Source organism: Engystomops pustulosus, chromosome 9 (assembly GCF_040894005.1).
Source record: "Engystomops pustulosus chromosome 9, aEngPut4.maternal, whole genome shotgun sequence".
NCBI classification, from domain to species: Eukaryota; Metazoa; Chordata; class Amphibia; order Anura; family Leptodactylidae; genus Engystomops; species Engystomops pustulosus.
The window spans coordinates 59,249,661-59,262,614 of record NC_092419.1 but is presented as its reverse complement, the minus strand read 5'-3'; the positions used below and the strand labels follow the sequence as shown (position 1 = coordinate 59,262,614).

At 45.1% G+C, this 12,954-nt stretch overlaps 2 protein-coding genes across 5 annotated transcripts in view; one reads left to right on the top strand and one right to left on the bottom strand.

Annotated features, from left to right (window-relative positions):
* RBMX2 (RNA binding motif protein X-linked 2) overlaps positions 1-5,094 on the bottom strand; it is a 72,466-nt gene extending 67,372 nt beyond the window's left edge. Inside the window, exon 1 of one of the 2 annotated variants that reach the window (XM_072123269.1) lies at positions 4,941-5,094. In XM_072123269.1, coding sequence (XP_071979370.1) covers positions 4,941-4,945 — 5 coding nt within the window. In that variant the 5' untranslated portion in view covers positions 4,946-5,094. The other variant, XM_072123270.1, reaches the window with a different exon arrangement.
* Positions 4,591-9,577, top strand: ANAPC13 (anaphase promoting complex subunit 13). 3 transcript variants are annotated; one of them, XM_072123272.1, is made up of 3 exons: positions 4,591-4,718; positions 7,823-7,928; positions 9,292-9,577. In XM_072123272.1, exons 2-3 carry the CDS (start codon positions 7,830-7,832, stop codon positions 9,415-9,417), a joined length of 225 nt encoding a protein of 74 aa, XP_071979373.1. In that variant the 5' UTR covers positions 4,591-4,718; positions 7,823-7,829; the 3' UTR covers positions 9,418-9,577. The 3 variants fall into 3 exon arrangements, with proteins under 3 accessions (XP_071979373.1, XP_071979372.1, XP_071979374.1); XM_072123271.1 differs by lacking the exon at positions 4,591-4,718 and adding an exon at positions 4,796-5,111; XM_072123273.1 differs by lacking the exon at positions 4,591-4,718 and adding an exon at positions 7,403-7,496.
* Positions 9,578-12,954: the final 3,377 nt, after the last annotated feature.

Below are 12,954 nucleotides of genomic sequence, written 5' to 3'. Positions count from 1 at the left end.
TACTGTTAGCCTTCCACGGCATGGACAGCCTTTGAAAGTTTCCTCCCGTGCCGAGGACAGGCTTGCCCGAAGAGTCAAGACTAACCCAAGGACAACAAGGAAGAAGCTCCGGGAAGATCTCATGGCAGTGGGGACATTGGTTTCAGTCAATACCATAAGTAACGTACTCCACCGCAATGGTCTCCATTCCAGACGAGCACGTAAGGTACCTTTACTTTCAAAGCATCATGTCAAGGCTCGTTTACAGTTTGCTCATGATCACTTGGAGGACTCGGAGACAGACTGGTTCAAGGTTCTCTGGTCTGATGAGACCAAGATCGAAATCTTTGGTGCCAACCACACACGTGACGTTTGTAGACTGGATGGCACTGCATACGACCCCAAGAATACCATCCCTACAGTCAAGCATGGTGGTGTCAGCATCATGCTGTGAGGCTGCTTCTCAGCCAAGGGGCCTGGCCATCTGGTCCGCATCCATGGGAAGTTGGATAGCACGGCTTACGTGGAGATTTTGGCCAAGAACCTCCGCTCCTCCATCAAGGATCTTAAGATGCGTCGTCATTTCATCTCCAACAAGACAACGACCCAAAGCACACAGCCAAGAAAACCAAGGCCTGGTTCAAGAGGGAAAAAGTCAAGGTGTTGCAGTGGCCTAGTCAGTCTCCTGACCTCAACCCAATTGAAAACTTGTGGAAGGAGCTCAAGATTAAAGTCCACATGAGACACCCAAAGAACCTAGATAACTTGGAGAAGATCTGCATGGAGGAGTGGGAGAAGATAACTCCAGAGACCTGTGCCGGCCTGATCAGGTCTTATAAAAGACGATTATTAGCTGTAATTGCAAACAAGGGTTATTCCACAAAATATTAAACCTAGGGATTGAATAATAATTGACCCACACTTTTATGTTTAAAATTTATTAAAATATAGTTATATTTTAATAAATTTTAAACATAAAAGCAACATAACTTTTTGGTTTGTATTTATGCATCTGTTAATAAATCCTGCTCTTGTTTGAAGCCTCTAACTTATTTGCTTCTTATCAACCCTGCTAAATCTGCAGGGGGTTGAATACTACTTGTAGGCACTGTAGTCATAGCATCCAAGTAACTTTATAACTAACATTTCCCAAATGTCTGCTTTATATCGGTGTGGGTTTTTAATGCATATTCTCTCTTTTCTAGGCTCAGAATTTTGGGTGCAATTTTTCTAATTTTTATGAAAAACACCAAAACCCTTATTTAGAGGTACCTAAACAGCAGTAAAACCCCATAAATCATGCCATGTTGGAAACTACACCCCTCAATGTGTGAAAAATACTTTAAGTAGTTTAAGAACTTTAAGAAGTTTGCTAATCCTTTAGATGCTTCACAGGGGTTATAATGTATAATTTTGAAAAAAAAAAAAAAAAAAAAAAAAAAGCTGTTTTAAGACAATATATTAATTTTGGCCAAAAATGAAACCGCCACAAAGTATTAAATGACCAAAAACTCCAGATAGTTGCATATCCAATTTCTCCCGAGTATGAGGATGCCCCATATGTGTTGGTAAACTGCTGTATGGGCACACGGCTAGGCATAGAACGGAAGGAGCGCCATTCAGAGCAAATATGCAATGTCACATTTTACAGGCTATAAAATGTTTTTTTTTTATTTCGACATATGGGGGATTATGTTTTTCTTTGGGTACATCATTTACTAGAGGTTCAATAGCTAATGAGATTTTATTAAACTCTTTCTTGGTGGTGGTCAAAAAAAATCATTAATTCTTGTTGGTTTTTAGCATTTTTTAATTTTGCAGAATATAGAAGTCAATGGGGCTTATTTAGTAAGGGTACGCGGCCGCAGGTTTTTGCAACATTTTCGGGGATTGCACGGCTGTGACAGGTATTTAGCAGGGGAATGTGTCGCACGTGATCGGATTTTGGCACAGCTATGTCGGCTTTCAAGCGACAGAAATCGGGGGGTTGGGGGGGCGTCAGACGATGTGACGCGGGATTTAACATTCAAATTGTGTCGAAAGATCAAGCACTTACATACACCGGGAAGAAGAAGGTGAACTCCGACGGACCTGAGCAGGAAAGTGACACATGCAGGATATCGGGCACACAATTTAAGTGAACTCCTCCGGACGGGTAAGTAAATGTGCCCCATTTTGTGAGAGATTTGCTTGTTTTTGCCATGTAACAATGGGCATAACGTTTATATTTTTATGGTTACAGAGCTGTTTTAGAGCTTATTTTTTGCGGGACAAGCTGTACTTTTTCTTGGTATCATGTTGGGGTAAGGCTACATTTACACAATAGTATGACATATAGTAATATGGCAGGCACATGGCAGCGCCCGGGAGAGGCGCTCACGCACGCCCCTCCGCATAGCGATGTATGGTGCATGGCACCGTATTACGGGGAAGATCGGGCACGTCCTATTTTTTTCCCCGCTACAGAATGGTACGGTGGGTGCCATGTGATTGTAGCCTATGTTACTTTTTGATCACTATTTAACAGGCATGTAGAGGAACCACGGAGGTATAGGGGCAATGCTCTCTAATAGAAGTTTATGAAAATATATTTAGTTTTGGGGGTTAATTTGCCCAATGGGTTCTCTAACGCCAAAGACCTTTTTCATTTTTGCAGTTCCATTTTTTACCCAAATCCGACCGCGGGTGTTAGCTCCAGTATGCAGCAGACGCCCCCCCTTGTTTGGAGAAGGCTATTGTAGGAATAGACGCCCCCTTGTTTGGAGAGGACTATTGTGGGAATAGATTTTCAATTATTAATCACGGTAGCTATGCCGTATTGATGAACATTTACAAATTTTTTTGTGTGTTGGGAGAGAATTATAGAAAAATTCTGTAATTGATTTTTTTTGGTGTCCCCTGTATACTCTAACCAACATGATACTTTTATTCTACGGGTCAGTAGATCAATAGTAGATCAGTAGTATTACAGCAATACCGAATTTCTATACATTTGCTCACGTTTTACCAATTTTGTAGAATATAACCTATTGTGGGGGGAAATATGTGGCATAACACTGCATGTTGGGACTATAGAGCTGGTTGAGAGCTAGTTATTTACGGGACATGGTGTACTTTACAACAGTAGCATTTTCATCTAGACACCTTTTTTAAATGACTTTTTATTGCATTTTATGTGGAACAAGATTGTTAAAAATAATTTTGGGGTTTTTTTTGTGCCGTTCATTGCGTGCATTCAATAATAATTTAGTTTTATTGTGCAGGTCATTCTGGACATGACATACCTTATAAGATGGGTTTGTATGGTAGTTTTCACTTTAATTTATTCATTTTTTTTTTTTAAATTAAAAGCATTCTACTTTTCCCACTGTGCGACTATACGACAATCATTCAATTTCTTTGCCATTATAATACCCTGCAACCCTATCGCCCTAACAACAATCAACACCCCCGAATAAACCTGCCGACTGGGCAGAGAATCTCCCTGTAGTCATTTAAATGCTGCGGTTGCATTGTTCGTGACATTTAGGACTTTAACACACATGGCGTTTTTGACGCTTTTCTGCAGCGATTTGGAATACATCGAAAATGCACATGTTTTAGGCATGTGTTTTTCAGATGTTTGCTTGCAACGCTTGATGTGCAGAAATTGCTGTGTCTCTTGGAATTTGTAAAAAGGCAGTGGTCTTCTCCCTGCGGTTTGCACATGTAATTACATGCATTTCAAAACGCAAACCACAAACGCATGCATTTTTCAAAAACACAATGAAAATGCACCTAAAAAAATGCAGGGGAGAAAACACCAATTTAAGACACTTTAGCCTAAACCCCAATGAAAAAGCCAGTATACAAATGCTTTGCAGATGCGTTTTTCAAGGATGTAGGCACGCAATGGGAAAAAAAAACAAAAAAAAAACAAAAACGCCATGTGTCTTACCGGCCTTAAGGGGTTAAAGGTAAATTACAGCCAACACCCCTTGTTTCCTGATACAGGTTCAGCTCTCGTTATGAGTAAGGGCGCGTTCACACGTTGCGTTTTGGTCACGTTTTCATTGCGTTTGAAACGCATATACAACAGCTGAGGAGGGTTGTTTGCCTAATTACATCACTGTAAACATTTACAAAACGCATCGTAAACGCGATGTTAACACATGCGTTAACAAAGCGTTAACGCATGCGTTAACATTGCGTTTACAAACGTAAACGGTAATGTAATTAGGCAAATTACCTCACATCAGCTGTTGTATATGCGTTTCAAACGCAATGAAAACGCAACCAAAACGCAACGTGTGAACGCGCCCTAACTGGTAAATAATGTATTTATTTTGAATGGGTTAATTTAAATGGCAAGTTTTCTTCAGGGTGCGTTCACACGTTGCAGTTAAAACTGCATCGCAATCAGCTTTGAGGTGGTTTTAGGTGCAATTTTGTCAATTGAACAGGTGAAAGACATGAACTGAACGAGTGAATGACATTTGTGGAGCAGGTTTCCCCTTCAAAATCAAATTCACTCGTTCAGTTCATGTCTTTCCCCTGTTCAATTGACAAAATTGCACCTAAAACCACCTCAAAGCTGATTGCGATGCAGTTTTAACTGCAACGTGTGACTGCACCCTCAATGGGTTAAACTCATAACGTTTCAGGAACAAGAAGCAAATCGCTCTGTTTGTGCCAGTGTTACGTCTTGCTGGTGTCGGTTTAATCTGAAGACGCGCCCCACTTGCCAGGTTCAGTTTGATGTATGCACATGCTTTTTGTAATGCATTTATTCAAAATGTCCCCTGCGCATGGTGCCCCCCAGCCTAGAAAATGAAGGCACTGTCCCTCGTCAATGAGAGCGGATGGCTACCGGTTCAGTTGCCAACGTCTGCTGCAAGTCTTCACGCTACTACTCCACCTCTTTAACGTTACATACCACTATTCTCCTGAAACCAACCATTCGGACCGCAAATTCTACTTACTTCATTTTAGCTTCTCTCCGTCGCCCGCTTATGACGCGCTATCGCTTCGCACACTGAATTGTCATTTGAGATCACGTGACCGAGGGGTTATATAGATGGGGATTCCGGCTTCCTTCAGCGTGCGGAAGAGGTGTAATGCTCCCTTGTCACTGTGTGTAGCGGATCATCAGGGTAAGTACATCTACTTTGTGCTCTGTTAGGGGAGCCGGTCCAGTAGAGCAGCTTTGTGGGGGTGAAGGGAGAGATGAGAGCCAAGTTACCAGATGGGTTTCTCTCTGGTGTCCGTATTCTTGCCTGAGCCGGCTAAAATGGAGTTACCAGAAGTAGGTCCGATTCCAGGCGTCTGTAATCTAGTCGGTTCTCTACTGGAAAAATGGAAAAAAGTGGCGATTTGGACGTTAAGACGCTATTTTACGTTACAGAGTTCAATTGCAGGAAAAATAGTTTTTATAGCTTCATGACCGATGGTCATTGGTGCCGGAATGTCCAGGTTATTTCTTGACGTTCTATTATGCGCTTCACATATCACCACAATGTGTACTTTGTGTAATTTGTTTTTTTCATGACCTGCGAGACTTATCGTCTGATAACGCATATATCGTCTGATCTCTTGCACATTGAAACACAGTCTTGTCTTTAATATGATATATGGATTTTCATGGGTGCTTAAGACAACCGGAGATTCTTAAAGTTACAATCTGGTATAGAAAGCTGTACATAATTTTTTTTTTTTTTTTACAACTTTAAGGGTGGATATCTTCAGTCATTAAACATCCATACATATATATTTGTTTCTGTTTTAAAATAATATAGGAATTGTGTTTCTAAGTGCCAGGATTCAGGAGATATAGTCATTTAAAGTTGGCCACTGTCAAGACATTTATGCAGGCTATATACTGGGGGGCGGAGGCAGGGGCTGCGGCCTCTACACTCTGGGGGGGGCGGAGGCAGGGGCTGCGGCCTCTACACTCTGGGGGGGGCGGAGGCAGGGGCTGCGGCCTCTACACTCTGGGGGGGGCGGAGGCAGGGGCTGCGGCCTCTACACTCTGGGGGGGGCGGAGGCAGGGGCTGCGGCCTCTACACTCTGGGGGGGGCGGAGGCAGGGGCTGCGGCCTCTACACTCTGGGGGGGGCGGAGGCAGGGGCTGCGGCCTCTACACTCTGGGGGGGGCGGAGGCAGGGGCTGCGGCCTCTACACTCTGGGGGGGGCGGAGGCAGGGGCTGCGGCCTCTACACTCTGGGGGGGGCGGAGGCAGGGGCTGCGGCCTCTACACTCTGGGGGGGGCGGAGGCAGGGGCTGCGGCCTCTACACTCTGGGGGGGGCGGAGGCAGGGGCTGCGGCCTCTACACTCTGGGGGGGGCGGAGGCAGGGGCTGCGGCCTCTACACTCTGGGGGGGGCGGAGGCAGGGGCTGCGGCCTCTACACTCTGGGGGGGGCGGAGGCAGGGGCTGCGGCCTCTACACTCTGGGGGGGGCGGAGGCAGGGGCTGCGGCCTCTACACTCTGGGGGGGGCGGAGGCAGGGGCTGCGGCCTCTACACTCTGGGGGGGGCGGAGGCAGGGGCTGCGGCCTCTACACTCTGGGGGGGGCGGAGGCAGGGGCTGCGGCCTCTACACTCTGGGGGGGGCGGAGGCAGGGGCTGCGGCCTCTACACTCTGGGGGGGGCGGAGGCAGGGGCTGCGGCCTCTACACTCTGGGGGGGGCGGAGGCAGGGGCTGCGGCCTCTACACTCTGGGGGGGGCGGAGGCAGGGGCTGCGGCCTCTACACTCTGGGGGGGGCGGAGGCAGGGGCTGCGGCCTCTACACTCTGGGGGGGGCGGAGGCAGGGGCTGCGGCCTCTACACTCTGGGGGGGGCGGAGGCAGGGGCTGCGGCCTCTACACTCTGGGGGGGGGCGGCGGCAGGGGCTGCGGCCTCTACACTCTGGGGGGGGCGGCGGCAGGGGCTGCGGCCTCTACACTCTGGGGGGGGCGGCGGCAGGGGCTGCGGCCTCTACACTCTGGGGGGGGCGGCGGCAGGGGCTGCGGCCTCTACACTCTGGGGGGGGCGGCGGCAGGGGCTGCGGCCTCTACACTCTGGGGGGGGCGGAGGCAGGGGCTGCGGCCTCTACACTCTGGGGGGGGCGGAGGCAGGGGCTGCGGCCTCTACACTCTGGGGGGGGCGGAGGCAGGGGCTGCGGCCTCTACACTCTGGGGGGGGCGGAGGCAGGGGCTGCGGCCTCTACACTCTGGGGGGGGCGGAGGCAGGGGCTGCGGCCTCTACACTCTGGGGGGGCGGAGGCAGGGGCTGCGGCCTCTACACTCTGGGGGGGGGGCGGAGGCAGGGGCTGCGGCCTCTACACTCTGGGGGGGGGGGGGTGTCTGTGAGCAATCCATTACCTTCTTCCCTCGGCTTATACTGGAGTCAATAGTCAACAACTAAGGTAATATAAGGTAGCTCCTGCTGGGCTCTTGGTAGCAGGGAGGCTATGTGATATATAACTTGTCACTTGTCAGCTGCTGGTTCTCTAGAACAGCCTAGAAACAACAGAGAAACGGAGAGCCAGAACCCTGCAGTAGGTAAAAACAAAGTGAAAACAGTTTTTGTTTGGGGGGAAAAAGAAAAATTAACCAAATAAGGCACAATGCACAGTTGCGTTGGGGGTTAACTTTGCACTCTCCTTTTTCACCTTCCATTCCCCTATCACGTACAGTACTGAGGTTTCCTTCTTCAGAATGAAGTGACAGTGAGCTTGTGAGAACACAAGGTCTTGTTATTGGAAAGGGTCCCAGGTGGCCCCCACAAATTTCACTAGTGTGAGTGTGTGACCGCAGTTGAATTGCAATAGCACTATTGCATTTATTGCTGTCTTCTATTACAAATAACTATTTTTGTTCATTTTTAGCATTCTAATGGATAGCGAGATTCAGAGAGATGGACGCATTTTAGATTTAGTTGATGATGCTTGGAAAGAAGATAAATTGCCTTACGAAGATGTAACTATTCCACTGGTAAGAGAAACTAAGGGGTTATCCCCTTTCCATTGAGAAAACACTAGTCTTTAAATTGTTCTTAAATGAAACAATTTCATGCATTGTGAACCAAACATACCTTGAGAATGCTGTAGCTACCCTGATGCAGAATCATATCTTGTTTAACCGGTTTGCACTCTGCGTCCGATATATCAGACACTGAGCTGATCGGAGATTGGCTCGAGATCGGAGCCGAGACGGCATCGGGATACACTGGGTGCCAGATGTAACTAAAATGTTGCATTTACAATGAGTAAACCTCCTTTTTTAGAAAACCATGTTAACGCATTGTAAATGCATTGGATTGTAAAGGTGATACACCAACAGAAAGAAAGGGGTCAAAATGGCTGAACTGATGTTTTTCTGTTAAGACCAAAAAATATTGTCTATATGAAGATATTCCTAATAATTATAAAAGGGCTAGTGTGGTAGTGATAGTATAAAATACAATATAAGGGCTTATTCACACGCCGTTAGGGGCCTATGATCTGGTCGCATAATTTGCCCATCTATGTCTTGTGGTCACGATGCGGTGAGCACAAAGTGTTGCAGATTTATCAAGCTGTCTAAAAGTCAGAATATTCTTAGTTGCGAATAATTGAAACATAGGGTCAACTACATAACCAGGTGAGGTCCCCATGTGTATCACCCGCTCATTGGGCTTCCTCAGGGGTGCTGCAGCTTCCCAGGCTGTTACAATGAGCAGAGCGGGTCTCCCCTCCCTCTGCACTTTCTGCAGCTGCTAGATTACACTGGCAGAGGTAATCTCATTTTTTGCGCACTATTTTCCGTTACGGGGTTATTATATCTTGATAGATCGGGCATTTTTGGACACGGCGATACCTAATGTGTTTGTTATAAGAATTTTTAGGTTTTTTCATTAATTTTTTTTAAAATTTACTTTAACCCTAGGTTGTCTGATAAATCCTACCATATACTGCCATGCTACTGTATAGCAGTATATGGGGATTTTCCTCCTAGATTATTACAATGTGCGAATCGCACATTGTAATCAATGGGTTAAAATGAGACAGTCTTCTGAAGACCCAAGGCTGTCATGGCAACAGATTGCTGTTCCCACGATGACGTCATGGGGAGTGACGATATTCAACGACCGCTTTGCCGGTGGCGATGTGCGGGTCAACACCAATTGCCCGTGAGCCCTCTCCATCCGCCCGCAGCCAACCCGTGACATGCTATTACGTCATGGGTCGTTAAGAGGTTAATGTAACAGATATCTGGCTTTCTGTATTTCCGTTGCTTTTTTTTTTTTTTACTCTTTTTGAAATTGAAATTTGAAGATGTGAAATCCAGTTTAAACTGTTCATTATTTTATTTACAGAATGAGCTTCCAGAGCCTGAACAGGATAATGGTGGAGTAATGGAGTCTGTCAAGGAGCAGGAAATGAAGTGGACAGATTTGGCACTGCAGTATCTGCATGAAAACATACCCTTATCTGGGAATTAACATTGTTAACATTACAGTTCCTTTTGAGTTTAATTAATTCATCAAGGGCATTTTATTTATGAGATGAGAAATTCTTGTTGTATTTTTTTCATGAAAACTGTAAATGTATGTTGTTAGTCCAAATTTAAGCTTTAAACAATAAAAACGCTTTATACATCAATTTCTGGAGAGTCAACAATGGCAAAATGGCTTTGATACTCTGAGTGTCCATTGTGACTACAAATACATTTTAGAATTCTGGTTCAGATTCCTAGATGTGCTGTGTTACTAGGGATTTTGCATTCTTATCACTTAAAGAGGACCTGTCACCCAATTTATCGGCACTAGGAGCTGCTTACTAAAGTAAGCAGCTCTTAGTGCTTGATCAAACGCCCCAGTGTTAGAGTGATAGCGTTACCGGAAACCTCCGGTAACGCTATCTAACACTGTGGCGGCGTACAGTGTAATTGTCGGACAGCTCGCAAAGCTGTCCGACGTATTCATGAGGGGCCGGGGTTGGGGCGTGGCTAGGGGCGGTGACTGCCGCCTAGCGCACGACAGTCACTGCCGGCCTATGGAGCAAGCTGTCCGATGATTACATTGTACTCCGCCGCAGTGTTAGATAGCGTTACCGGAGGTTTCCGACCGCTTTGCCGGTGGCGATGTGTGGGTCAACACCAATCGCCCGTGAGCCCTCTCCATCCGCCCGCAGCCGACCCGTGACATGCTATTACGTCATGGGTCGTTAAGAGGTTAATGTAACAGATATCTGTCTTTCTGTATTTCCGTTGCTTTTTTTTTTTTTACTCTTTTTGAAATTGAAATTTGAAGATGTGAAATCCAGTTTAAACTGTTCATTATTTTATTTACAGAATGAGCTTCCAGAGCCTGAACAGGATAATGGTGGAGTAATGGAGTCTGTCAAGGAGCAGGAAATGAAGTGGACAGATTTGGCACTTCATTGTTTATAGGGGCACAGAGGAGTAGCGTAATGTAGCTTATGCCTCTTTTTAAATATATAGTATTACCATAAATGTACTGTCCGATAGAATTTAGTTTTTTCTTGTTCTCCCATGTACCTGAAAAGAGTTAAAGAGAACCTGTTACCTGTAAAAACTGCACTAGGAAAAGTAAGCTGCTCCTAGTGCTACAACAGACGTTGCAGTAGTGCAGAGTTGCAGCAGCCACGCTGGACAATAGAAAACGCCGAACTGTGCTGTAAGCGGTCAGGTGTATTCATGAGGGGGTGGGACCATGGACCATTCATATATTTATATAAATTAATCATGTCTCCTCGTAGTTGTCTCTTTTCCAGACTAAATAAATCTAGTTGTTTTAATCTTTCCTCATAACTAAGACCCTCATAACTAAGACAGCACGAGATGCATTTTCCAGTGTTACCATTTTGGGGTTGGTATCCCCTACTGTTGACAGTGTGGGAACTTTTTTTTTTGAGGTCACGAGTAGAAAAGCATCAATTCTATAATGGATTTTTTACTTTTTTTTTTTTTTCGTGTTCACCGTATAGCCTAATAATCCTGTTATCTTTATTCTATTGGTCGATACGATTACGGGGATACCAGACTTGAATATTTTTTCTTATGTTCTACTAAATTTGCCAAATAAAACCCTAATGTGGGGGAAAATCTATCATTTTTGCATTGCCGTCTTCCAAGTGGCATAACATTGTTACGTTTTTGGCTACGGAGCTGGTTGATGGCTTGTTTTTTGTGGGACGTGTTGTATTTTGCAACAGTATCATTCTGGAGTACATATTGTTTTGTTGATCACTTTTTATTGCATTTTTTTGTGGGATTCAATAGGTAAAAAGCATATTTTTTGACGAGTTTTTAAAGTTTTTTTTTCATGGCGTTCATCGTACTGGTTCAATAATTATTTAATTTTATTCTAAGGATTGTTACGGACGCGGTGATAATATATATGTGGAGTTTGTGTTATGATTTAGACTTTTTGGAGCGTTTTATGTCTCTTTACTTTTTTACTTGTTCTACCATGGGACATGAACAAGCAATCATCTGATTGCTTGTTCATGATAATATCCTGCATTTGCAGGGTATTAGCAGTGTCAGCCTATGCACATGCATAGGCTGACACTGTGCCTTTAACCCCTTAAGGACGCAGGGTATTTTCGCTAATTTCTCGCTCTCCATCTTCAAAAATCCATAACTTTTTCATTTTTCTGTGTACAGACCTGTGTGAGGGCTTATTTTGTGCATAACAAATTTTACTTTCCCATGATGTTATTTATTATTCCATGCCATGTAGTGGGAAGCCGCCAAAAAATTCCAAATGTGGAAACATTGAAAAAAACTGCATGTGCGTCATGTTCTTGTGGGCTCAGTTTTTACGACTTTCACTCTTCGTTCCAAATAACACCTCTACTTTATTCTTTGGTTCGGTACGATTGCGGTGATACCAAATTTATACAAGTTTTATTGCGTTTTAATACATTTTCAAAAATTAAACGAATGTGTACAGAAAAGAAAAAATTTTTTTTGCCATCTTCTGACGCGAATAACTTTTTTATACTTTGGCGCATGGAGCTGTGTGAGGTGTCATTTTTTGCGAAATGAGCCGACGTTCTCATTGCTACAATTTTGAGGACTGTGCGACATTTTGATCATTTTTTATTACATTTTTTATGTCATCTAAAAAGGTGTAAAAGTCACGTTTTGGACATTTGGGCGCCATTTGCCGCTCCGGAGGTCACCGCCGTCAATAACCGTTTTTATATTTTAATCGGGCATTTTGGGACGCGGCGATACCTAATGTGTCTGTGATTTTTACTGTTTATTATATTTTATATCAGTTCTAGGGAAAGGGGGGGTGATTTGAACTTTTAATATTTTATAATTTTTTTTACATTTTTTAAACTTTTTTTTTTTCTTGTTTTTCCCACTATTTCTTAGACCCTCTAGGGTACATTAACCCTAGATGGTCTGATCGCTCCTGCCATATACTGCAATACTGCTGTATCGCAGTATATGGCATTTCTGCTCACTATACATTACAATGAGCCACAGGCTCATTGTAATGGATATGCAGAAGCCATGTATCCTCGGGTCAAACAAGGGGTCAACCGCCAAATTTAAAGTGCCGGCGGCGGCAAAGAAAAGGTTAACATGCAGCAAAGCCCATCTCTGTATAAAGAAGGCTCAGCCCGTGAGCCTTCTTCATACAACCTTCACAGCTCCATGGCGGATATATCCGTCACGGAGCGTGAAGGGGTTAAGATGACGTTACTGATGCCATCTTAAAGGCACTGCCATAGATGCCATAGCAACGATCGGCGCCCCCGCAAACGAAGGGGAGGGGCGGGCGATCGTGGGGGAAAGACCCCCGGAAGGCATGTTAAATCCCGCGGTCGCGCTGACCACGGGTGTTACCCAGGGACAACTCCGTCAGCGGTAGATTACCGCTGACATCCCGCGACCCCTGATGCCGGTTCGGCTCCTGTGCAGAGCTGAACCGGCATAGTCTCCGTGCAGTAGCTGTACTGCGCTGAGCGCTATTCTCAGGACTCAGCGCAGTACAGCT

Bases quoted from the DNA above. Each gene is read 5' to 3' on its own strand.
- ANAPC13 (XM_072123272.1), top strand. From the start codon at position 7,830: ATGGATAGCGAGATTCAGAGAGATGGACGCATTTTAGATTTAGTTGAT. The intron at 7,929-9,291 runs GTAAGAGAAACT...TTTTATTTACAG, and splicing joins AAGATGTAACTATTCCACTG to AATGAGCTTCCAGAGCCTGA.